Below are 27,938 nucleotides of genomic sequence, written 5' to 3'. Positions count from 1 at the left end.
TTGTATGTATTTGTTTTTTAGCTGATATGTTAGTTAGTTCTAATAGCACTACATAGAAGAACGACATGGACAGATGCAATTTAAAACATAAGAGGGTACGTACAACATTAAAAAGTTTTTGTGTTTCTGTATGTGGAGTGAGGTTGCGGTGTGCTGTGGAGTTAAAGCAATGACCAAGCATGACCCAGTTTAAAAGCGGTACAAACATATGGTTCTCACGGGGTACAGGCTGGAAGAAGGGCTTTAACAATTAAGTGTTCTCAAGAAATATGGCTGTACTTGTTTAGTTAATCTATTTATTTCTTATTATTTGGTATGTATGTGCATGTGCTTATGTATGTCTATATATATATATATATATATATATATGTGTGTGTGTGTGTGTGTATCTGTGTATGCATGCATATGCTTATAAATTATACATTATTGTATGATGAAGGTATGTGTATCGATGTATATATGTGTATGTATATATATATATATATATATCACTATTTTATAAATTATTATAGTATATATTGAAGTAATTAGGGAGAAGGGGTGAGATTGAATAAGTTTTGGCTTCTTCCCACTCCTTTTGAACATAAGTAAGTGTTAAGTCTTGTTGTTTCATTGTTTTTCTTTTTCTTTCTTTTTTTTTTTGGTTTATCTATGTTCAAAAAAAATAACAAAATAAAAATGTTGACAGTAGACACTGGGTTTGTCAGAGGGCCGGATGCAGTTCAACACGTAGATCTGGAGATACTTGCAGAGAGAGAAAGAAAGGGAGGGAGAGACACAAAACTACGAGGAGAACTGGACACACAGCTAAATAATGAATCATGCGTTGATCTGATGAGAGGAGAGGAGGGGAGAGGAAGAAGAGGAGAGGAGGTGGGGGAGTAGAGATGGTGGTGGTATTGGTCTAGTCTTAAAAGTGGAGGTGGTGTCTGCCTGTCGAACCGACTGGCTACAGGTTCCACAGTAAGGGTGTCTGATAGCTAAAGGCTTGTCCTCCCATTCTACTTTTATGAATTCTGGGAACTACAAGTAAACCTGCACTGTGTGATCTGAGTGTTCTATTGGGAATATATGGGACTATTAGATCCTGCAGGTATGATGGGGCTAGTCCATTTAGGGCCTTACAGAGAATTTAAAGTCTATTCTGATTTTTACTGGACACATCTTAATTTAGCATGTTACCATGCTAACATTTGCTAATTACCACTAAACAGAAACTACAGCTGAGGCTTTCGGGAATGTCATTACTGTAGGTAATGTAGGTATTTGGTCAGGAACCAAAGTGTCTGATAAATTCTGACCTGATGATGACACTAGAGGAAAGTCTGGTCAAACACTTAAGTATAGCAGGATTTAACAAATACTGTGCTCATGATGGGACATGACTGGGGTTTTATTCCAGTTCCATAGACAACCAACACCTCACAGTCTGCATTAGCTTACAATAAACCCACAAAATATTAAAGGCTCAGAACAGATGATTTGGCAGCGAGTTTGCAGTGACATTGAGAACCCCTTCGGAGAAGAAAGACACAGCTGTTTACCCCAGTTTTGCGGATGATTTGTATGGTCACTGAGTATTTGTTTCCTCACTGATGGGCTGTAAAAGCTCAGTGTTGGGGACAGTTTGGTGTTGCCACAAGCGCAAACGTGATCTGAAGTTTACTGTTAAATGTTGGAACAGTCACCAGGGACAGGCCTGACTCCAAGGACGTGGTTGAATGTTTGTTTTGCTGTGTAGGACACACCAGATATACACTCTCCACAGGAAATAACAGGACAGGGAGTAATTTTAACTTTTGCTGCAACATTCCTAAATGGGCATCATTCCAACAAACTGGACTTTGATGTTGAACTATAACTGGCAACAGAGTCCCAAATGTTACTGATGTGAAAAGGAAAGCAAGCATGAAAGGAAGCGCACTGAAAAATATCCTTACTTTTACACTGGTATGAATATTGCATGATACACTAACAAAACCATGACTCTAGTTATACAAATTTATCCACAACTAAATTAGGTTATTGTCGTTACTGGTGTTGGCTCATTGTACTTTATGCCAAAGAAAACACAAAGGACTATTTGAACTGATTGCCTCACTTATCCTCTCATCACTAAATTTAAGTGACCTGCATTTCCAGTTAGGGTCTGTATATGACATGAACACATGTCGTATACATACAGTGCTCTACATGTTGATGCCAAATTAATTTGATCTGTTTTCAGCAGCAGTATCAGCAGATAAGAATCACTGCAGCACTACAGCGCTTGTTGAATGTTTGCATATTTTGTTGAAATCAATTATGAACTGTGTATATTTATTTTATGCATGATATGTCATTTATGACTTTTATTTTCTAATTATTTTTAAGTGCACATCAGAAGACTGGTACCATATAGAGATGTTGATACTGACATTTCCAGTTCAAGGTGTGCTGGCAAAACAAAAGTAATGGCTACCAACTCGTCAGTGATATTGTTGGTTTTATGCGTTTTAGTGAAGGAGAAGTAAACACTCTTATACACTTATGTAATTGTTTCTCATTCCATTGTTATACGTTGTGCTAGTTGAGAATGGTGACAGTCCAACATTGTAGTCAGGAGCAAGTTATCTTTATAAGGTGGTGCTTGGTTTCCTTTATTTTTTGTATTTATATTCAAGGTCCTGAGAGGATTATTTAAAATTATTTTTGTCACACCCTCATCTTTCTCCCCCAAGATTTCCATTTGCTTAAAAAGGATGTGTTTAGAAACAGTGCCTGTTACTTATTCAAAGACAAGAATAATGACATGTTATTTTTAGTGCCAGAAAACCTCTTTTGAGCAGTCCACATTAGAGCAATCTTTCCAAGCATTTCTGATGTTACTTGCCAATCTCATGAAAGAGAACTACCAGTTTTATCAAATATATCAGTGCACCCTGACTCAGAGACACATGCATGTGTCACCAATCATCATAAGCCCTCCTCACTGCCACATTGCTTTTATGAGTCTATGTTTCTCCCTGCTGTGTGAGTGACGAGTAATCTCCACAAAAAGCTAATCGCTGTTAGTACGCTGTGAACTAATTTATGGCATTTGTAATGACTGATCACAGCCTCTCATTGTTGGATGAACTTTCTCCTTTCACTATATATGGCTGGTAGGGAAAATAAAATCAATGAATCAATCAAATCCAATGTTTTCTTCCTGCACTCCAACCTACTTGAAATCTATAGTCCAGTAAGTTTCTCATATCATTTAGTTTGGTGAAAACATTCAGCTGCTGTCATTTCTGCTCCTCAGGAGCTGCTTCAAACAAAGTCGAATCAAACTTTACATAGTGGTTAGTCAGGTCTGTGGAGGTGTGAAAAAACGCTTTCCAAAAGTTCTCTTTGGTCATTCTTCAAACGCTTCACCTAACTTTTCATATGAACATCCGAATGCAACAGTGTGAAGAGACTTTCAGAAAGTGTGCGTTATTGTACTGTTATGTAAGCTGTATTGCTCTGAGACTACAAAAACTTGCAAAAGACAGGTTCAATTCATGAGGAGAGATTGGAGGTCCAGAGTGATGGTGGCAGGAGGAGGCTGTGACAGCAGGCCATTCAGAACAGAACAGGACAGGGGACACAGAAGTCCAACTGCTCTGTCTCGCGCTGTCCTCTGTTTTCATCACCCCTCTCTATTTCCTCTAGCTTTGTAGTTAAATAGCATGAAGACAAGATTTCAGAAGTTTGTAAAAGTTCATAGCCTGTCACATTGTTATCTTGTGCTACTCTGTGTACAGTAGAAAAAAAAGTGGCAAAATAATATCCATTTCAGGGGCTTCTTCACTGACCATTTGTGTCATTGGTGTTTAGGGGGCAGCCCTAAGACATACTGAGCCCTTAACTGTATACAGTATGTATACTGGGTTTGTATGAGGGTTTGAAGGTCAGAGTGGTGAATTGATGTGTAGCACGTTTGGCTCCCATGTGGCTATCAGGTCATGAATGGCAATTAACATTTATTATTATCAACACGTCAAGCTTAAGGCCTGAGCGGTGACTCTGGTCCAGACATTTCATTTTATGTGCCCCACGAGAGCTTGCAAAGAGTGTCATTTGTGCAATAAAATTCATTGCTTTATTATGAAAGTACGATGTCCGTAAACTACATGTCCCAGAATGCATCTTGATTTTGTTGTCCATGCAGTCTAGCCTAGATAGCATCTCAGTATCATGTAACTGCTTACAGCAGGGGCACTCTAGCAGAGTGGTTGTAGCTAGTAACTGCAAATGCAGCAGCAGCTCAGAAGGATGTCCAAAAAAAATGAAAGAAGCAGTGGCGTAGAGGAAAGCTAATTTTATAAAGCACTGGAAAATGAATACATGTGCCTAATGGAGACAAACAGGTTTGTGCTCTTTGTCATGAGGCAGTGGCAGTACCACAAGAATTAAGTTTATCTTTAGTACGAAGCCTTGTTTCGATCTGCTCCTGTTTGCTCTGTTGAAGTTACTCCAGTACAATGTTAATACAAACTCAAAACTGCCTTTATGTGTTTCACGTTAAAATCCCTTTGTGTTTCATTGGACAGGAAACTTCATTTGTTAACAAGGGTTTTATTGTGAAATGTTTGCGGGGATACCATATCAAACAAAAGCCAGGGTCAAGCAGGTCTACTCAAAGGAAAGTTGATCAGAATAAAAGAATAAAATGCCACCTTTGTGTCACTATGACTGATAGCAGGTACATTTATTCATTGAAAATGAAGACAGAATAAATCTGAAACAGCAGTACATCAATAGTTATTACTATGATATTTACAGCACAGTCAGAAATCAGATTCAGTAGCAAGAAAAATTCACAGCCAGTGCACGCATTCGGAGAGACTTTCCGATCATATCCTTATCAAGTATGTCTCAGGCAGGAATCATCTAAATCAGATCAAACTGCAGTCTTGTCCATTGCGGTGATGTCTTTCTCTTCAATCCATTTAGAGCTGACAACCTTGCCAACATAGTGAGTAGATCTGGGAATCCCTGGACCATGATGGTGCAGTGTCGAAACGAGAGGCCTTTACGTTTTAGGAATCTTGGTAGCCGACTCCACAAGCATCTTGCCTCCATCACTCACTGGAGGGCACATCTGAAACACACACAAAAAAAATCTTAATACATTTCTGAATTTTTCTTGAGTACCAGTGCATCCAGTGTATTTGATAAACTTGTCTCAAGGTCCAAGCTTCGTGCTTTAGGTGTGCTAGCCGTGCCCTACCCTTGTCATCTGAGTAGGGCAGAATCCGAGTATCCCAATATCTGTTTCTACTTGTTTAACTGTCAAATTGTCTTGCAGCCTACTCTTGTGAATTTCCCTCTGCAAACTCAATTCAGTTCAATTCAGTTTATTTATATAGAGCCAATCCACAGTTATCTCATGGCACTTTCCAGTTAGAGCAGGTCTAGACCAAACTCTTTAATTAAATTGTAATATAGAGAACCCAACACCCCCCCCCCCCCACCCCCTCTATTTGAATTTGAAATAAATTTTTTTTCTTTTTTTTCCTTTTCTATTTTTTTGGTGATAAATTCACTCACTTGACTGAATGGGACCCTTACGATTACTTCAAATGTAGCTCCTGCCACCTATTGGCTTGCTGAGACAGAAACACATACACACCCACACTGACTGAAATGGGACAGCAACACTTTGGATGAGTAAACCAAGTCAGCATATTGCTGAAAATCACATGTTTCGATTCTTAATTTTTTTAAAGAGATAGAAAAGTACATTATGATTTAGTGCCAAGCACCAGGAGCTTATCTACCCCTTTTGTTCCTTGACTTGAATATTGGGGGCCATCCTTAATTTGTTTGGGTTGACCACCTCCCCAGGGCATTATCAGATGCATGCCTTTTAATTGACTACTGGTTTTTATTTGAGGACACTGGACCTTTACCCTGAAAGCTCCCTCTTGTACGTCAAAAGTGAAATTCATGAAGCCCATTTCAGTGTATAAAGGAGTGTGAGGAGACCAGCATCATTTAATGGTCTGCTTACTTCATTAGCTTCTTGATTGTTTTTGGAAACAGTATATCGCTCTAAACTGCCGTCTTTGGCACAATGAAGTTTGCTGGACGGGGTTGAAACAGAATGATTCTATTTCTATAGACCTTCCAGCTGTGAGTGTTTTTGAAGCAATTATAAGAGTACTTTGACAGGGCTGTGGGCCAATTCTGTGTGCAGCAGAATATATTAAAAATGACCCTTTTAAGTTTGACACTTGATGGCTTTTACATGTCAGCTGGTGAAAACTGCACTGGTGACTATAGCAATGACACAGATAAATTAGAGATGGGCTGAAAATGCAAGCTATAAGAGTACTCGACTGTGTAATTCCTCTCTGTAAATACACATATAACCAGCAGCCATAATTTCCACTACAGCACACTCAGACATAGAGAAAAAATAGAGCTTTTAAATGAGTCACAGTCCTACCAACAGTTTGGATCATTTAATGTCTATCAGACAACACTATTTGGGAGTAACTACTTGCATGTAATTAAACTACATCCAACAACAACCCAAGGTTTCCCCTCAGAACATTGAATTGTAAACAGATTATTAATATTATTCATCTGTCAGTGGTCTTAATGTTGTCGCTGATCGTGTATTATTCTTGATAAAAAGATTTTTGGAGAATACATTAATTTTATTGCTGTTCACTGTACAAGAATACCCTCTGCTTGGAGATTTCCGCACAATACTGGTGAGAATAGCCTTTGGGACAAATCTGAGGCACTGTGTTGATTGGTTCTCTTGTTTGAGTTTGCCCCTCATCTGCCAATTAAATCAATATGTATTGCTTCTATTGATTTGATTGATATTTTTGTGTTTTCAAGATATAATTTAGCTCCATATATTATTGGTGCCCATCCCGCTGGTTATTTATGTTTCATTGAATTCTACTGTCCACTTCAAACATTTGATAGAAAGCAGTCAAAAAGTAATCACAACAATTACAACAATAACAATAACAATAATGAGTTTTGAAGTAGGTGTATATATATATTTAGGTGTATATACCCACACACCGAAAAACATGACACAGACACATTTATAATTCACTAAGTGAAAGTGAAACCCATTTTGCCACTAAGGTCATCTTTACTTACACACATGCATACACATATTGTATACAGCACATATACATGTTCTTCAGGTATTTGTCTGTCTGTGTGTCTTTTCAGTTTGCTTCTAGGAGGCTTGCCAGCAAAAATCTTGAGGACACAAAGTTGCAGGCCAGAAATGCTGGACGATACATTACGGAGAAAATAATGGACACTAACAAACGTAAAAATGACTACCTACAGAGTGAGCATGTGTCTCTAAGACAAATACATGAATCTTAATGTATCTTCTTATGTTAAATATCAATGTCGTTAAACAGATATATAAATACGTATCTAACTGTTCACTTTAATACACGTTTTTTAAATATTTTTTCAGTTCAGTCTTTTTATTACAATACAATTACAATAAATTAACTTGCTGCAAGTAAGACGTATTGTAATGTTTTCACATGCTCAGGCTTTTATCATCATACCAACATTCAGTGTGGCTGTTCATTATACCAGGATCCCACCCTGGTGACAAGCCACCATTCTGGTCCCCATGTTGGTCAGACCAACCAGCATAGCTGCTTACCACCATCCTCCCATGCTGGTCGCCAGCATCTCATCACCAGCAACCCATGCTGGTCTCCGGGCTCACCAGCACCAAAACACAACATATGCTGGTATTGCTGGAATAAAATAAATAGCATCCACTCTGCTGGTCAAGCTGGTGACCGGCTATACTAGGCTATGCTGTATTTTTCAGCAGGAGTTTCTTTCACATGTGATTTCTGATGTTCTTGTTGCTATTCTCCTTGGCTCCTCTCCTTGCTGTGTTGCAACATAACATTTCCCCCCCCCCAATCAGTTTAGAATTAAAAGAATCTGAATCTGATGACTGTAGGTTGTAGGCTGTAGGTTTAAATCTTCTATTCTTGTGCTGATTTTCAGACTCATATTTTTATTTTAGGTGTCTACTAGAATAGGTTTACATGCACGTTCTTTTTGCACACTGTCCACTGGTGCAGCACTGTATCGACCCACTGTTTGAAACACTGGGCCTCCAGAAAGCCCAGTCTGCTCTGATTTGTCAGCCGTACATACCTTAGCCAACACCACTCACCGTGTCTCTGGTCAGGTCTGGCAATGATTTTAGCTTCTAGCTTCGAGCTGCACATCCACTGTGAATATCAACACAAGAACTGTTTCTACACCAAAACCTTCACTACTGTGTTAGAAAAGGAACCTCATCCATATTAGCCTCAGTCTTTGCAATGGACTTCACAGTTCTGTAATGTGTTAGCAAGCTAACGGCAGACTGCCAAAGTTATGCAAAGCTGCCAGGCAAATGAATTCCTGCATTTCAACCATTTGCACATATACCACTAAATATTGTTTTCATCCCTGACATTCTTTATATTTTTTTATTCTGGTAGTTTTTATATTTATATAGTGCTGTTTTATATTTATAGTAGTTACATATTGGTTATTGGGCTTATACCGGGACCAGGGAAACTAATTTTGAGGCACCTCCTCCTCAGAACAACATATGATTCATTATTTTATGTCACTAACTGTGTGTCCAGTTCTCCTCGTAGTTTTGTGTCTCTCCCTCCCTTTGTTTCTCTCTCTGTATCTTTCTGCAGGTTTCTCTCCATCCAGATCTACATGTTGAACTGCATCCTCTGACAAACCCAGTGACAAACCAAGTGTTTACTGTCAACATCTGTCCATGTCGTTCTTCTATGTAGTGCTGTTATAACTAACTTGAACAACATATCAGCTAAAAACAAATAAATACAATACATAGTTTTTCAGTATTCCAATTAAAACAACCTGTCATGTTTGTCTTTTGTAATGTATGATCTCTCTCTCTCTCTTTCATCCTCTCTGTCTTGTCTACCTCTTCTTCCCCCCCTTCACCTGGCCGACTATCAGCAGGATGGTTCTCCCTTGTGAGTTGGGTCCTGCTCAAGGTTTCTTCCTGTTAAAAGGGAGTTTTTCCTTGCCACTGTCTGCTTGCTCGGGGGTTCAGGCTCTGGGTCTCTGTAAAGCACCTAGAGACAATTTTGATTGTATAAGGCGCTATATAAATAAAATTGAATTGAATTGAATCGTTTCACGCTTACAAATACTGAATCATGGTCATTGTGGTTTCATGCTCAAAAATGCTGAAATTCTTCCCTTGAAATATCCAGCCAAAGCTATCTTCTTGGCTTGTACCATCCATATGTACAGTATAACAACAACAGACAGAGAGGAGGGTGTGACTTTCACCCGGGATGATGAGGATGGTTCCGAGTTGGAGGTGGTAATGGAATAAGTTATGAAAGCTCTTAACAGGGTGTTTCAGACAGCTCAGGGTGGTGTTTTCTATGTTTTCTATGCTACAGACATTCCAATTATGAAGACCAATCACGTGAACAATATGTAACACACTAAAAGAAAAAGAATATGGTCACTTTAAAATGGATATTATGATCTGGCTCCCTCCTGGGCAGGGTCTGGGTGCATGTCCTGAAAATACAATTTGCCTTCTATACCAATAGGAAACAAGATTAGATGGCCCTGTCTGGATGTAGCAGCCAAATGTGTACTGCCTCCCCGAGTCAGCAGTGGTCCAGTTTGTCGTAAGTGTGCCATTTGTAATAAAATGATTATGTAATAATCCCATAATGCTATAATGTATGAATGGCATAATTCCCAAAACAATTTAGGGAAGGATTTCTTTATGTCTATATAAAGGGAAGTTGCCACTTTGTCAAAGCTATAGTGTAACATGTGTTCAATGTCAGTGTGTTTTTTACATTATGTGCAAAATGTTATTACATCATTTGCTCAACATTTTCTTTTATTTTATATATAACAGTTAATATGTTATTAGTTTCAATTACATTTGTTTTTATTACATTATAGTCACTTACATTTGTTACATAGTTACATTTGTGCATACATTTCCTGTTAATGGTGTGATTTCTTGGCCAGCTCCATCTTACAGGTCAGAATACGCCATGTGGACATCCTCAAGATGCTTTTGTTACTCACATCCCTTTCATGTGTGGAAGGAAGACTGATATGACCATACAAGGCAGGTGTCACATGGCATGTAACATTAAACAGCTGACTTTTCTGACATTCCTGAATTCTGACTTGACTTTATTGTTTCTATGCTCTTTGTGAGAATGTCACCAAATCAATAAAAATCAGTTGCATGTGCATTAAAAGAAGCTTTTTTTTTTTATTATTATTATTCTCTGTGTTACACATGAAAACAATCACCAATACAAATTTAGGGCACTTTCCATCCAAGCAGAAAAATTCCACTCAAAAAAAATGTGTAAAAACTTAAATTCTTATCTTTACAGGAGTTTCAGTCCCCTCTGTATCCCATGGTTGAGAGTAGAGGAGGTTTCTGGATCACAGAACTGTCATTGACTATTTATTTGTAGCCCGCACAATTCAACTTTTCATGCTGCACACTGTGGGGAGCACGAGGGGAGTGGAGGGGGGCGATCAAAGCTCCCTTTCATTTCAGCTCCAGACTGTGGCCTCAGATCAGGCCCATGTCACTGCAGGGATGTGCTCCTTCACCGCTAAATTCTATATCTTGTCGCTATTATTTCTGTCTGATGAGCCTCACTTTGTTCCACTTATTTCTGACTGTGCCTGTTGATAAGCCGAAACAAACTGAGAAGAGCGTTCACGTTGAGCAGTGAAACAATAAAGGTCCGCTATCTTAACAAGTCAATTACTCAAGCACTGAGTCTGGAGAAAAGTAACGTTGTCAAGCAATGGAGATTATTTCAGTGGCTTCTATGCAAAGCAAGATTTTGCAGAGTTGAAAGACATTATCTCATCTAATGTCAAGATATCGTCACTTGCTTCTCGAAACAGAAGCTGAAACAGAGAAAAGCTTCTCACCACACAGACCGAGTTTTCCTGGTGGTTTTGAGGGGAAAAAAGTTGCATGTTATGTGTGTTGTAGTAGACTTTCTTGTTCCTCGAACGATGTCACATTCTGATAAAACCAGTATGAAAAACCTGGCATGACATTTGATTTTCTTTGCTCATTTTTTTCTGTTATTGTTTTCTTTATTTTACTTTTTCTTCTTAACATTTTCTTTTTTTTTCATTTAAATATTTATCTAACCTTTATGTTGTCAGCTCAAAAGCCCATAGAGGTTGGCAGTTCCTGATGCAAGGTCCAAAACAGCAGCATAAAGTTATTGTGCTGATGCATCAATGTCTTAATGTATCCTTACAACAAAACAGGCTATTCAAACTCTAAAAAACGTTTTGGTGTCCAGGTTTCTCCACACTGACAGAATATTAACGGAGATTTAACAGTTGAAAAGCCATACAAATGAAAGATCCTTTATTTTTAACACAAACTGTCATCTTTGAACAACTTCTGTACGCAAACAGCTTGTACGTTGTATGCGCAATATATTTTTATAGTCATGAATGTGGTTTTCTAACAAAACGTTCATAGGAATGTATTTGTTTAGCTTTTATTTTGCCAGGAACGTAAAAAGAACAAATGACAGACTTAAAAGCAAAATGAGATATCACAAAAAAGTTAAAAGCACAAAAAATTCACATAAAATAAGGTTGAATAAACAACAAATTACATCAAATAGGGAGTTTGCCAGTTACTTGATATTTAGTTTAGATAGTTTATATTATATCTGAAGCATAGACACCTGTACATACCCTGTACATACTGTAAATACTGTATACCTGCACTTACTGCTTATTGCACTTCTGGTTAGATGTCAAACTGCATTTTGTTGCATTGTACTTGTACATGTGTAATGACAATAAAGTTAAATCTAATCTAATCTAATATGTACAAACAAACAGTCCTTTTTCCCAGTTTTGAAAACCCTGAATGTGAGCGATGGGTATATTATAGAGAACTCACGGGTTTGGAAAGGCTTTCCATCAACTTAACCCGAAGCAGTGGAATACAGTCTGTACATTTAATATAAATTACCACTAAGCCTCTAACCAGTTTGTAGAACTGACAGAAAGCGTGCATGCTTTTTAGCATCTCTTTGCTTCTGATCTGGGACCAGAAATAAATAAACGCTCTAAACAAGTGATATCCACCTGCACCCACAATGCATCCTGTGAACTGTAACCTGGCGTTGGGAGGAAAAGATGGGCGACTGAGCACATAACTGATAAAGATAACTTAACTTCCACTTAAGTTTATTCTTTGTTACCTAACATTTTCAGAATGTTTTAATATTGAACATGAATGATGGAACTGTTAGGAGTTACGTTCTGGGAAACAAAAAAATATCTGCTCTTTACTAAGGCCCTTATTTTGGACTCATGTTTTATTTCAGGATGTAGAAAAGTTAACTTTGACTTATATACCTCACCACCAGCAGTCAGATGTGTTGTCATTTGTACTTTATTTTTAAACTGCAAACAGAACTGAAATCTTCTTTGCTTCTGTTCTTTTGACAAAATAAAACTACTTGGCTAAATTATTTTCAAACAGCTTTCAAACACACTGAATTAACTTTGCTTTACAGTCTACTTCAGTCTACAGTCTACTCACTTGCAGAGGTTGAAAGTACACTTACTTCAGAACAAATCTGAGGTACTTGTACTTTTCTTGGCCATTTCCGTTTTGTACTACTTTGTACTTCTATGCCACTACATATCAAAGGTATATATTGTACTCTGTCTGCAGTGCATTTGCCGGATTTTTCGGGTTACAGGTTTTGATTACACGTGTTTGTACCAGACTGAAGGGTGACGTGTTCTTTCATGTGTGTAGATCATTGTCCTTCTTAAGCTAAAAATATGAACTTCCCCGTGTGGAGTGATGTGTGTGCACACTCGGACACTGCCAGGCTGTGTTCACATCCGTTGCTTGAAAGTGTAAATTTTCCTCTGTGATCAGTGAAAATCTGATTTACAAGCATGAAATGTGACATCACAGATATTTTTTAAGAAGCCAATCCTGGTCCAACATTCAGCATTCACAAGTGTGATGTGGAAACGTGAAGCTTCCCGTGCGCATACACGGCATTTTAAAGATTTTTATGTTGTAATTGTACTTTTTTTTCCTGCCAAAGTCATGTCAGACACACATTAAGGGTGCGATCATGTGTGTGTGTGGAGGGAATCTCTAAACATCTAACAGTAACATGCAACATACACAGGAACAGAGCAGTAATATTAATCCAAACACATCATTTTACTTTTACTTTTCTTTCTTTATGGACATTTTGCTGATAAGGTTTTGACCACAGGACTTGTACTTACTACTTACTTGTAGTGGAGTATTTTCACAGTGTGGTATTAGGACTTTTACTTCAGTAAATAATCTGTTTTTTATTATTATTATTATTCCAGTGAAAGCTTGACACAAATGCGAATGAAACTGCATTCTGCTCACATGTTCTGTTTTGGGGATTTTGTTTCCAGGTAAATGTGTGTGGGAGTGACGGCTGACTGTAGATGAGCCTGTCTGATAAAGGTCGTCTTCGGTGGGAACATTGATCTTATTGATCTTATATCCCACACTCAGATTCCTGATATTTTTTTTTGGTGTTTTCCTGTAAAATCAGATCCGGGCTCACCCAGTCTGCATCATGGACAGTACCTACCACACAGCCTGATTCCCAGATTGTAATGATCTGCATTGGTATTCTAGAGCAAATGTCCACGGCTGAGTCGTGTGTCGCAGATAAGGATTAGAATGTTCCTCAGTCCGTCCTGACACTCGGTCTCCTCCGGCGGGAGCAGCCGCAGACTCGGCGTCGGTGCGTCTCCTGGTCCGGTGTGTACCCCCTCCCCTGTTGCTTTAAGCAGTGCGTCCTGCCGTCCGACAGGAGGCGTGTCTCCCCTACGGCCGGAGCGCAGCGCTACCAGATGCGAGTGCGGGGGAAGCGACTCGGCTCCTCCATAGAAACAAATCAACTTCTTTGTGCTGCTCTGGTGACTCTTGCCGGCTCCAGCTCCACCTTGGGTAAGCTCATTCTTGCAAACTTTATATACATATTTATCTCATTTTTGTTACTGCGCTACTCTGTGTTTTTTTTGTTTTCGCTCGTCCCATCTTTTCAGGAACATGTTATGTCTTTAGAAACAGATGAGACGAGAGAGGAGCCTTTTAAACGTGCAGAAAACACCGCTGCGCACCTAACGGGTCCGGTTTGAACTTCATCTGTGACTTTATCAAAGCACATACGTTTTAAAGCGACGCACTGACAACGAAAACAACACTCAAATATGTCAGAAATAAGACTCCGATTTGAGCTTTAATAAGCCCGGAGTGATGTGACCTCCCGTGTCTTTGCCCGACCTCTATTTGGAGGAGCATGTCACCTTTTCGGGTTCCTCCTCCTCCTCCTCCTCCTTGTCCTTCTCCTCGGGTTGATGCCTTCTCTAGTTGTGGGGTTGAGAGACATTACGTGGGGGGTCGTTAAATGCTTATGGTGATCCGCTTTATGAATGATCCCTATATAACGTCTTTAATTCACGGGTTCTGGATGGGGACTCGCTTAGACAAGCCGCGCGCGTGAGCACATTAGCTTTAAATCAACTTTATTATCGAGCTGTTGGAGAGGCTCCGCTAAAGCTTTTTAAAAGCCCCGTTCACGCGCGCAAAAGGGCATGTTTGAGCTGTGGCTCTATGTGTAAAAGAAAAGAAAAAACAAGCTGAGCTCCAGCTGAGCATATGCCGGTGCCAACTGTGCTTTTGACGCCCGCCAAGCCCGCAGCACCTTTCCGCCCGTTACGCACGGCTTTCACATAACTGCGGCTTTGTGCGCTTGATGCGAGTTCAAGGCTGCTCCTTCTTATTATGACCTCAACGTTAAAATACTGCGCCCGTTTATTCATCGCAAGCGGAGACAAACAATAGTTTTGTTTGTTTATTTGTTTGTTTTATAGTCACACGTTGGCTACAGGGGGGGGGGGGGGGAAAGCCACTCACAGCCTCTGAATTGTGCGGCTATGATGAAAAATAAAAAGAAACAAGAGTATTCTAAAAACGGACGATTCGACCTGTAAGTGTCACTGTATATTATGCAAAGAGTGGACTGCATACCAGTGCGATTTATGGCCTAACTAATTCATTATAATTACGAGGTTGTCATCTTTTTAAAAATATCTTATTTAGTCTTGCGCACAGAACTTCCACGTGTGTTCATTTTAGCTTTCCAAAAAAAAAATAAAAATGTTGGGCAGCCAAGGCCAGTTGTTTTGGGTGTTCGCCATAATAATAATAATAAGTGAATATTCATTTACAATATTTAACCTTTAGCTGTAAACCGTATCATCATATGGACTCGGTCCAAACGGAACGCCCCGCTGTTAGTCAGAAGGGAAAGCTGGCCAAACGATCAGGACAGGCGCCACGGAGTCCCTGTCCAGGGTGCTGAGACCTCATCAGTGCAAAGACTTGGTCAAAGTGAGTCTCTGTCCAGGGTGCTGAGACCTCATCATGCAAAGACTTGGTCAAAGTGAGTCTCTGTCCGTGGTCCTGAAACCCCCTTCACTGCAAAGACCGTCTTAACTCGATCTGATCAGCTGTGGCCTCATTGTGAGGCCGTTTGCTTCTGTTGTAAATCTCAATAAGATCTTTATATTCACGTGTATTCGTCACCTGATTATATTACATGAAGAAAGAATATTTTTTGTTTCTTCAAGGCTTAATGTTATCCTGTTTTAATACTGTTAATTCTCATTTATCATACACTGTTGACAGCTTGCAGCAGAGGCCAGCTTTGTTTTCTTCTTCTTGTTGTTGTTTTTTTTAATTTTTTTAATATTAGCTCAATGTTTGAATCAGCTTGACCTCCATAATGAAATATTCTTGATCCCGTGTGAGTCACCAAGTTTACAGAAGGAATCTGTGCGATTTAGAAATTCTGCGTCACATGAACTAAACCACAATTTTCCTGAAAACTCTTTCTGCGTTCAGCATCTGCAGTCCTTGGAAATAATACAGCAGTAATGTGTGCTCCAGTAAAAGTAACCCGTGTGTGTACATGGGGGGGTTAGAGGCCACAGTCCACCCCAGTGGAAAAAAGGGCTGAATGTAATACTTTAAATGCTTTCGCTTTTCCGCTCACTAATTCAATAGTAAAGGAGCACATACTGCACTTCCGTCCTGCGATCACAAGTCAGACAACACGCATGAAACTGAAATGTGATGTTGACGGGTTGGCTGGTATCTAACAGGCTGTAACAGTGTGTGTGTGTGTGTGGGGGGGGGGGGGAGAGAAATAGAAAATGATAATAATAATAATAAAAAAGTAATAATTCCAAAGACAGAACACGAGCGCTGACGCTATCCATCATGTCGAGCCGCGCGGTGACAGCTTCCCTCACATGAGTCCAAGCCTGAGTGACTTCCTATCAAACACACAGGCGATCTGTTCAGATTCATACATCGGCTGTTTTATACGGCCGCGCGCGGCGACGCACCGCTGCCAGCAACGGCCATTGAACGTAACCGAGGGAACAAATCTGAGGGAAACCCGGAGAGCGGTTGGCTGCCTGGCTGCCTGGCTGGCTGGCTGGCCGGGGGACACGACATGACGCTGGGGGGAGAGAAGAGGGGAGGAGGTGGGCAGGCGATATAGATCAAGGGGCGAAGTGCTGTCAGCAGTGGCCGACAAAACATGAGCGGTTCGCCCCTGTGCGCTCTCCCACTACCAGTGTTGGCTCGACGTCAGATGCTGTGCGGCAGTGCAGCAGGAGGAGCTCGGACTGGCGAGGCTCGCTGAGACCGCCGCTTCACTCACTCCCCTCACGCGCTCACTTGGTCACGCTGGATCTCTCTCTCTCTCTCTCTCTCTCTCTCTCTCTGTCTCTCACCCCCCCTTTCCGATCTGTCTTTCAGTAGATGGATTTCTTCAAGCCTTGCCCTGCCTAACATGGATGCCCAGCCACCTCCACCACCACCACCACCTCCATCATCATCATCATCTTCCTCAGCTGAGTCGGAGGGCTGTTTCTTCTTGGCGCAGTGAGCTGGACACGCAGTGCTTTTTTTTTTCTTTTTCTTTTTTCTTTTCTTTTTTTCTCTTTTTTTCTTTTTTTGCCAAATGGATGTGGGGAGAGCGTTGCCCAGCCTGCCGGTGGTGATCATGCCATGATACTGCAGTCGCCTTGCTTCACAGTAAAGGGGTAAAAAGAGAGAAAAAAGAACAATTCTGGGGAGTATACCGATTCAGGGAATAAAAATCCTGTGCACCACACAAGCACCATGAAGATTACCTCTTTGCTGATATTTAATGCGAGAGTCAGGTGCACCATCAGGCTTCTACTGCTGCTATTACACTTTGTGGGATATTCTCATGGGATGCCACACGTCCTGAGATTCGGTGAGCTGCTTCTTCTTTTCCTCTTATGTAGCCCTAAAAGTTTGATTGGTCTGTTTCCATCCCCATAAAGCATGCTGCCCTCATCACGACCTGTTGGAGACTCACTTTTCCTCCCTTTCCTTACTTTTGGGGAGGGGAGGGGAATTGCTGAAGTTGCTGCTCTGAATGTTATTATAATTTGCTCTTTAGGAGCAATACTATGAGGCAAGTGTATCCAAAGAGTTGGCACAGATCTGCGCTAGCTACTACACAGCCAGGCTGCCAAAAAAGAGAGATGAATGTATGAATGATTTGTACGTCCGTAGGGAGGCAACAGTGGGCAGCCTGTAACTTGTTGCTATTTGGAAAGTTTCACATTTAAAAGGCTGAACGTTTGCAGATATCACTGGCTCTCATACCACACTCGTGTGTGTGTGTGTGTGTGTGTATACAGTGTGTGCTGGTAGGGTTATTCTTTGAGTTCATGTCAGCCAGTTTTATGCGTGTGTGTGTGTGTTAGATCAGATGATTTCAAATCCGATGCTGTGATGTTTGTGTGTGTTTCTTCATATTTATTCATGACTTCTTGTTGGGCTGTATATTCACATGTGGCAGTGGTGTGTGTGTGCATGTGTGAGGAAACAAACAAACAAACAAACAAACGGAAAGCAAAAGAAAACAATGAGGGAGACAGTTGTTACTTACAGTAACTTCACTTAGTGGTGATTTGGAGAATAAGGTGCATCTTTGTCCAGAATACGCCTTGTCCATATTTCAGAAACGAGATTAATATTTGACTTTTCTGTAAGGAAACATTTTGTGTGACCTTTCGAACCCTGATTTCATGTTTAAATCCTTAAATAGCTTCAAAGTAGAAAACTGAAACATATTTCATCAATAGATGGTAACAGTATGTCTGTTCCAACGCATTGCAGCTATATGAGGAAGTATTCCACCCAAAATCCACTTGTTTTCTATATGTATATATTATATATTTTATAGCTGCATCATTTCATCAGAAGGAATTATTCTCCATATGTTGTTTGTTATTATGTGCACAACAAGCCCAGCAGTTTGAATAACGCTGGAGCCAGCAGTTGGAAAAAGGTTAAGGCCACCGACTGGCAGAACACAGCGAACACAGAGCAGCAAGGAGATAGAAAACACTGCTGAAATGACATTATTATAATGAAAAATGTTCGTCAATCAGTCTGTTTCATCAGTCGTGTATTTTATGAAGAAAACACACAGCAAGCCAGGCACACTAACACATTCCACAACACAGAATGTCACACACCCAGAGACAGAAATACACCGACTGTTACAGTGCATCAACAGATGCACTTTTTGTTGAATAATCCAACCGTTTTGTATGAATTGAACAAACAGTACTGACATTATAATGAAGAAAAATTCCCAGTAATTAAATCCACAGTGCCCATTTCTTTAATTCATGAACGCAAACTGATGAGTCGCACATTGATTTTTCTTCTGCTGGAGCTATAATATCTGAGTCAAAGTGTACACATATAGCTCGGCGAAATCCCGTGAACCTCTGGCCTGCTACTACGTTACAGTGACTGGGTCCATGTGTAGAGCGGAACACAGTGTGCTGAGGTAGAGACTTTACACGCCATTACATCCTATTGCCTGTGTATGACAACAGAACGCTGAAGGTGAATCTGTGTGATGTGCAACATGTCTTGTGATTGCATTTATTCCTCCTCTCCTGCTTTGCCAGTGGACCTTTTATCAGCTCCAAGCCACGTGTGCGCTGACAGATTTGTTCAAAAGGGATCTGAGGGTCTTAATATTTTGAGGGCTTCGTCATGGGATGTGACCGAGTTCAGTTCGGGCTGTGGAAACACCTACCAGGTGCAAATCAATGGCTCAACAGATGACTGTGCTGAGTTAAAATCCAGTGTAATCTCCAGTGTAATCTAAATCTCAGTGTAATTTCAGTTAGCTGTGCAGCGGGAACACTGATGAGAAAATTAATAAGCAAATAAACAAATAAATAAATATGTAGTCAGCCAGGGGCTATTTTAGCCATATTTCCATTAAGGTGGGGAAACTTTAGAGAGAAAAGCAGCAGAGGTATCCTGTATTTTAGTCACTAGTGTGGCTCAAGCTCCATAAACAGCAGATCCCACAATGCAGCTCAACAATGTCTTTGTAACTCAAATTCTCTGTTAAAAATGTTTTTCTCAAGCCCTGAAGACAACACTGGGACCTTGGTTACATCATACCCTAGTGGCATAATCAGTGTTTTGTTATTTTTTTCCTGAGACTTTACAAAGTTTGTCTAGTGCCACAGAAGACACAGGCTCAGTATTAATCCCTGTGATGAGTAAACCTGATTGCAGAAGGGTAAGATAGTATTAAAAGCACTTATGTCTGATAATATGCTCTGCTGAAAGAGGACTCCCTGCTTTTGTTTAAATGTCTTGAAATCTTCATCTAAGCAAGAATGAGTTGGGAGGAAAATGTATTGATGTGAGGGTGAGTGTCATAACGAGATCACAGAGTATATCTACAGATAGGCAAAGGCCTCACAACATTAGTTATCATATGTCTTACGCTTTGTCTTGTCCACTGTAGAAACCGCACTACTTTAATTCCAACAGCTCAATTCTGACTTAGCAAATGTGATTTCTTGTGCTTCTGGAGCAGCTACGACTCTGAGGAAACGACATGAAAAGAGCTGGATATTAATGGAGTAATCCCAACATTAAATTTCCGACTGTGTTTTGACCATTCATCTGTAGTAGCTATTTATCAAAACAGGAGCTTGCGTATAGTTCGGCTCTCTCAGTCATTTGAAGAATTACAGTGAAAGGGTGATGCATAACTAAATTGGATTTCCGTTTGGAAAAGCGCAAGAGAAACAGCTCAGAGCGGGAATGCCACAGCCGCTATTTTTATTCAATCTGACCAGCTCCTATGATAAAACAGGCCTTTACATATTCGTTCCTAAAAGACCTTTGGAGCAGAGATATACTGTACATGGTTAAGATTTTTATCTGCAGGGAATAAGGGATTTTTAAGCAGGGTTCCGTGTTTGTTTAGCAGTGGTGTCTGCTCAAAACAGAGATCAAGACGCTGACAGCCACTGATGAAAGGAGCCACATAACTGAATGTTCCTGTGGCTAATTGACGATAAAGCTTGATACAGATCGGCTGTGAGCAGCGACTGACTCGACCATACGAACATGTGACCTTCCAGCTCTGAGACTCCAGCCTGCTGGGTCTGCTGAAATATCCCAGTATTTTTTGAAGAGTTGAACTGCAGACAGGTGAGGTCGGGAAATTAGATTAGTTGTGTGGAGGACGAACCGTATACGGGGGGGGTCACTTCACAAGGATTCAGCAGAATGTATTTCACGCATTCACTGCCTGAGCTGGTGGTGGGAAGCGCACTTGTTTAGAAAAGTAGCATTAACACGAAAGTTTAGGTCAAGGAAGTAGTCCTACTAACGACAGTATGGAAAGTCATGGATTAAATGCAAAATTTTTCATCTGAGCACCAGAGTCATGGACATCCACCAGGTTCCTCACATTGAAAAGAGGACATTTTAACTGTATTTGTGCATCTATGAATGCATCACTTTATACTGACACTGCCATATCTGCAGAGCGGAGATTGACTCAGGTGCGTTGGTGCTGGCTGCCGTGGTCGGCATTAGTATGAAGGTCACCATCTAACGGGGCAGACGGACTAAATGTTGCGGGTCAAGGCTAGAAAAACTCCCTCTTTAGAAAATAACTCACTCTCTTAGAGGGCTGCCTGTCAATAACCGAACAGAAAAGTTCACATTATCCTCCAGGCTCCAGCCCCCGGCCTTGCTTGTAAATGAGGAGATTTGCAAAGAAGCTGCTTGGAAACAATGTGTGGCTAAGCGGATCACCGTGAAATGGAGAGCATTAGGTTTGGAAAGGATGGTGATAATCATAGCGTCCTTTGACGAACCCATTTCTCTATTTGTTTTCAAGTTTATCTGCAGGTAGAGTTTTGTGAAGAGACAGCATGGAGATGTCACTGATTATAAAAAGCATACAGCGCTTTCACAGCTGTAAAGGCCTGAAGGTGACAAAAGCACTACATGTGTATTAATATACCACTCGTCCTATTTCCAAACAAATGAACTCGTTCCTCCTGCGTGACATTTGCTAAAAACTACAATGGCTAGCTGTTTCAGGAAATTACTGAGCCTTCATAATAAAAAACAATTAACCCATATTTAAAGTTTTCAATAGGAAATGGCTTGGCTTTGTGTTGAGAGCCACAGAAATTAAAGAGAAGTCAGAAATGAATGAGACACAGGCTCAGACATTGTTGAGTCTCCCATTTCCATGGGAGAGTAAGAAAGATACAGAATAACATCAGCTTTGTGCAAAGTAAAACCTATACCAAGTTGTCCCAGGTAAATGATAAAATTGGAACTTAGTTGGTGCACCTATGACTGACCTCTTAGTCCACTAACCTTAGAATTATGTCTATTGTGGCTGATTCTGCACCTGAAAACATATATTAAAATACAAATACAGGAAGTAGAATGTCCTGTACTAAGGAGAGCAGAAATTAAGAGCTTAAAGTTTAAGATGGTTGTTGGACCTGTACTGAGTCCAGTTTTTATGAGTTTGTGTGCTCTCTCAGACATTTAACTACTCAATCTTTCCCCCAGCCTAAAGCAGACTGTAGTTGAAATCTGTGGGGGCGCAGGCCCCTCACCCCACCCTTACCCATATGCTTTTTGGGTTTTTTTGGGGTTTTTTTGAAAGCCTGCTGCATATGAAATGAGCTACTGTATACTGTTGTATCATGTGGTACACCAATTTCCCTTGCTTACCTCATTATTATTGACGCTGTCATGCTCTGACTGAACCAACTACTGGTAAGGGTAAAAATGTAGAGCTATATTATTCATTTGTGATATTTATTAATGATATTAGTGATATTTATATTTATTATTAAAGTTCATTGCAGAAATGGCATAAGTGCACATGCAAAATAGTAACAAAACCTCAAGTCGTTGAACTTTCTTGCACGTTTACATTCTTCTGCATTCCACAACAATGAATAATTACAGAACAGAACCATTTCAGAACAAGGAACATTTCAAGAATCCATTCACTTTAAGATTTCAGCCATCTTAATTAAAGTATATTGTATATAATCTGAAACTAATAAAACATATTCCCCACAAGTCTGAAAGTTCAAACTGAGGTTGATCATCTTTCGAGCATTAAACTACAACACCTATTTTTGTGCTGTATGGTTTTGTTTGAATTTACATGATCACAAGGTTCTGTACATATATGAGATAAATGAAAGGGAGGAATACAAACCAGACAGCACAGTAGTTGTGTGAAAGATGGTGAGCAGACCAGGATAGTCATGCTAGCTCATGATATTAAGCATAGTCAAGAACTCAAGTTCAAGAAGGTGTCAGAACATCATATTGTATGTATATGTTGACACAAATTGAGAGTACGTCCAAAAGACCTGCTTTCACTCAGTGTGTGTGGGAGAGAAAAAATAAAAGGCAACAAGAAAGAGAAAGTGGGAGGGAAGGAAAATCCATTAACCAGGTCCACATGATCAAGAGGTGAGGTACACGCCACAGGCAGCATTCCCGTACCTGCAAATCACCATGAATTAGCCTATTTGTCCAAGTCAGTCAACACCGAGAACATGAAGTGTATTTTAATTGTGATGCTTAATGTTGCGAGCTAACATCTGAGGCTACAAGTTAACTGAATCTGTTGCTCCGTTAGCAATATAGTCCGTAAGGCTACTGCTAATGTTCAACACTAACTCGCAAAAGAAAATAACCTAGAATATTGTGCTTTATTATCATGTATCTGCAACGTAGCCTAGACTAACATTAGATTTTTGCCATCCCTCTAAATTCATGGCCAACCCTCTCACAAGCTAAATACCATCTCAAAACAGTGAGAGTGCGCTCGTCTGCCAGCACAAATAGAGTCAAAACTGTCAGAGTCAGTGACAGATGGTAAAAGAGATGGAAATCTAAAGGAAAAAATAAACTTCCCATGTATTTAATCCACTTCAGTACAGACAAAGAAGGGGAGGGAGAGGGGTTTGTTGCACATACACTGCACCTTTAACTACCCTGCAGGAACCCATAGGCCAGACTTTAATATCAGGGTCTTCATGCAAACCAAGTATGGCCAGAAATAGCACTGTAACCATAATTGAAAATGTATCAGACTACCCAGACGTCTGATACTGATCCTGAGGGTGGAGTTGGATAAGCAGTGAAGAATAGCCATTTTTTTTCCCCCTCTCCCTTCAGTCTATTCACCATGGACCCAACTGTACATTTGTCAAAAGCCTGACTTCTGACCTTCTGCTCAGAGCCAAAACAGAACGCAGAGCAAGACAAAACTGTCCTCCTTTTCAACGACACAAAACGGAGGGTGTGACTGGGGGATGTGTCCCTTTGTTACCACTCTTTGCGGCTGTGCGGAGTGAATTATCTCCTGTGAAATGCATCTGCATGTGAATGCGCTGCAGCTCTCATGTTGTGGTTTGTTGCCCTTGACCGTCTACCAGTGGTGTAGGGTTGGTTTTAAAATTGAATTTCATTATGTTCTATTAGTGGATTCAAAAATGTATCTGCAGTGACTTCAGATATCCAGTATCAGTCAGCTGAGATTCCACCTCAACCTGATGTCTTCCACCTTTTGCTCTTATGTTACATTATTAAAGTAACGTATGACAATGTTAAAATGACGCATCCGGGCTACAAAAGCAGTTTAGTTCAACCTGATTATTTAAATTAAGATGGTAGTTATGTTCAGTCAGGATATGTTTTAATTCTGTGAGGTTCAAGTTCATAACCAACTGCTTTAAATTTGCTGCTGTTTATTTATTTATTCATTTATTTCAATTGCTAATGCCTGTGTGGCAGGTGGTTGACAATGTGTAACACTGCGTAGAGCCAGATCGTTAAGTCAGGTATCTTTATCTGTTTCTCAAAATAGCCCTCTTTTATTTCAACAGACAATTCGCAAACCTGGCAACTCTGCCACTGCTACCTTACCATTCCAATGCCATGATCTTTACTGATTGTTAAAAACATTGGCAGGAACAATTCAAGGAGAAATTTAACAGTAGTTGAGACTGTGTGAGCAAATCTCTGCCTTACATTGACTGAGAGAAATTGAATGAACTCTTTGACCCAAATTCAAAATTAAATGCAGCACATTTTATGGACTTATTTCTTTCATAGTCATCTTGTTTAAATGGCTTCAGATGCCTTCTCCGTTTAGCTTCAGTTTGTGTGTGCTTCTACAGACTGTACACATACAGGGAGAACAATGTGACAATAAAAATTACAATAATCATTTTCATGTGGAACATGTATACTGCTGATTACATTTACTGCCTGTTTGTGACTCCACACGGGAAGTAAACACTGCCTGCAAAACACTGCAATGTAACCTCCCTGTATTTTTCCAGGAGCACGATGACATGAACAGCTTTTCCTAGTCGGAAAGGCTTGTTTACAGAAAAACGAACATGACATGAATGCGGCATCACTTAAACAATGAACAGCCGACAAGCCCACAGAAGTTGCCTAATACTGAGAATACACACTTTTTCAGGTAATGGTAAATGGAAACAAGATGTACGGATGCAGGCTCACTGCAGTGCGTGTGTGATGTGCCGTGATTGTGTTTTGTACTCAGCTGTTGGACACTGTGTTTCCCCTGTTGTTGTGCACTGAAGAACAGACTTTTCAGTCAATTGAAGCTGCATCACACTTGCTAGTGAGGTAAGAAACACATGGAATCTTGAACACAATCAACAGTCATGATGGAAGATTTTTTTAAAAAAGAAAATAAGGTCAAGGATGAAAAATGAAGCAGGGTATGGTTTATGAATTGCAGTGCTGTCAGAAAGGCTTGCATCAGTGGAGACTGGATCATTTATATACAGTGTTTGGCAGAAAAGACTCTGCTGTTGTACATAATTATAACATGAATCCAAGCGGTGTGTGTTAAAGATTCTGCAGGGACCGCGATGAAAACAGAACCCAGCAGAGACATCATACTGAAAAAAAAAAACACACAATGCACAAGGGAGAAGATGCAACTGCAACCTGTGAGTTGAGAATTAGTGAAATGTTTGTGGAAATATGCTTATTTGCTTTCTTTTTGAAAGTGAGGTGAGAAGATCAGTCTCATGCCTGAGCTGACGGTACAGAACTGCAGTTGGGACAAAGTTATTCTTGGTTAAGGACTGTGAGAAAATGCGCAGACCTTCCTGTGACACCTGAAGAATTGCTTGATTGATCAACAGTATGACTTGATGGATGTTTGACAGAGCAGAAATTTTGCTTGGTTATCTGCATTTTAAGCAGTTCCACAGTCAGATATTGCATACGGCTGTCAAAAGATCTCTAGTGAGGTTGTTTTGATGATTAAATAATGCAGTGGTATTTTAAATGTTGTATCTAGCTGGTAATATTGACTGAGACTGTGCAGTAAAATAAAAAGGAACTTTGCTGCACAACAGACCCTACAGTCTGCATTTTTCAGCCATCTGTGGCTCCACATTATTGCATAAACTAACGTTGCTGTATTCATCTTATTTGAATAAACCTTGGAACTGGAATGCACAAAACTGATTCAGTGTTAGCATCCACATCGTGACTGGTTGACAGAATCATACATCTAGATGTGCAAAGAAGATTAAAATGCTTGGTGGCACAACTAATGTGAATGTGAATTGACAAAAAAAATCACAAACTTTGTTGCCAAGTACAGGATTTGGCCTCAGTGCAGCCAATATGATACCCATCCTGACAAGATCACCGCAACCAGCTGCTGTTCACCGAGAAATAGTTTCAGCACCTGACTCAGTCAAACATTGTTTTTACATTTCTGTTAATGGAGGGTTTAAACAATCAGAAACAAGTTTGAGGTGCTTTCTTTTGAAATGGCTAGCTGTCCCCCCCCCCCCCCCTTGTTTCCAGCCCTCATGCTAAGCTAGGCTAATTACTTCCCCCATTTCTATTTAACAAATATTAATTTCTTCCTTAATATATACTACACTACACTACATTGGCAGCACAAATGATTCACACAGTAAGAGCTATCACATTTGAAAGGTCATCTTTGCTTGCCATCTTAAAATTTCCAGTAATATTCAAACTATTCCAGTGCTTTGCCTGAACATGCTGCACCATTCAGTATGCACTCGATAAAGCAGACACATCTTCATGCTGAAATGGCTGATTTTCCAGTAATTTGTTTACAGGGTCTATATCTTCCCTGCTTGAATTAGCAAGCTGAAGTGAAGTATGGCCAGAAAAGTGTAAGTGAAGGTTACCCAGAGCTAGCAATGAAGCTATCATTTCAATTAGAGGCAAACTGGTTGAACTACATTTGACCTCAGTCAGAGGAAGCTAATCTGATTTGATGGAACTTTTTTAAAAAGAGGATACCTTTAAAAGAGGATTCCAGTGTCCTGCACTTTTTCTGTTTCAAATGCCTGTGTTATCAGTGTAAGACATAAACACAACAAATTGTTTTGAGCATTTGCTAGCTATCTTTTGCAAATACCCTGGATGCAATCCAAGTCATCTTCAGAAAAGAAACACCCAAAAAACAACAAAAAAAACCCCAGATCAAATTCTCCGCTTTATATTATCTTCAAGAAATATAGCCTTAGGCTTTTGCAGACAAATGGGAGACATTTCACCTTTTAAACTCAAATTGAGTTGTTCCTATTTTAGTTTTAATCAACTTCAAAGTCCTAACGTACCTGAAAGTCCATGAGCATTCTTTTCATTTTTGTAGTCTCTACTCATTGTGACATGATTGATATGGAAATCAGACAAAAACCTGTTCTCGCTGTGCAGCATGTGAGAGAATGTGCACCTATACAAAACCAATAACGCTGAGCACAAGTCTTTTATATATTTAGAATGAAATTCGCCGCTGCTCTCCTTCAAATGCCTTTGTGTTCATTATACCTCTCTGCAGTGTGAATGTAGTTTATATACTCTGCCATCAGCAGTTCTTAAATCAGTAAGTGCTCTGCAAGTGAGATCTTTCACCTACCAATGCTAAAAAACTATTTATTGTTTAGCTTGTATGCATGTCGCTTACCAAAAGAAAGGCAACTACTGCTTTATGACATTGAGATGAGGACATCGGTGCAGCTTTTATCTGTTGCCAAAGCATTTAGCTGACATCTTTGGATGTCACACTGTAGTGATGGTAGGCTGGTAAACCTACTGTAAGCCCTGTCTAAGTCCCAATGGCTGTAACGACTCACCTGAAGACATCCTGGGTCATAACCTCAGTGCCCACCTTCGTTTTCTTCATCAAATAAATTTGACTAATTATTTCTCACGATGCATCCTTGCTTGTGTGCTCCTTCTGTCACGCCCCCCCCCCCTCTCTCTCTCTCTCCTGCTCTCTCTCTCGCTCAACCCAATTGGTCAAGGCAGATGGCCGCCCATCTTGAGCCGGGGTCTGCTCCGA

The 27,938-nt window shown here is 40.2% G+C and overlaps 1 protein-coding gene across 3 annotated transcripts in view; it reads left to right on the top strand.

Annotated features, from left to right (window-relative positions):
* The first annotated feature begins 13,718 nt into the window (after positions 1–13,718).
* The window catches only part of grik2 (glutamate receptor, ionotropic, kainate 2), a 229,747-nt gene continuing 215,527 nt past the window's right edge, over positions 13,719–27,938 (top strand). Inside the window, exons 1-2 of one of the 3 annotated variants that reach the window (XM_046398440.1) lie at positions 13,719–14,068; positions 16,952–17,435. In XM_046398440.1, the coding sequence (XP_046254396.1) occupies positions 17,318–17,435 (118 nt within the window). In that variant the 5' untranslated portion in view covers positions 13,719–14,068; positions 16,952–17,317. Of the gene's footprint in view, positions 14,069–16,593; positions 17,436–27,938 lie in introns of those variants that run through there. The other 2 variants (XM_046398442.1, XM_046398441.1) reach the window with 2 other exon arrangements.

The sequence above is a fragment of the Scatophagus argus genome, chromosome 9, assembly GCF_020382885.2.
Source record: "Scatophagus argus isolate fScaArg1 chromosome 9, fScaArg1.pri, whole genome shotgun sequence".
Taxonomy (NCBI): Eukaryota; Metazoa; Chordata; class Actinopteri; family Scatophagidae; genus Scatophagus; species Scatophagus argus.
The sequence above is the reverse complement of the archived record's forward strand: the minus strand, read 5'-3'. Positions and strand labels throughout refer to the sequence as shown.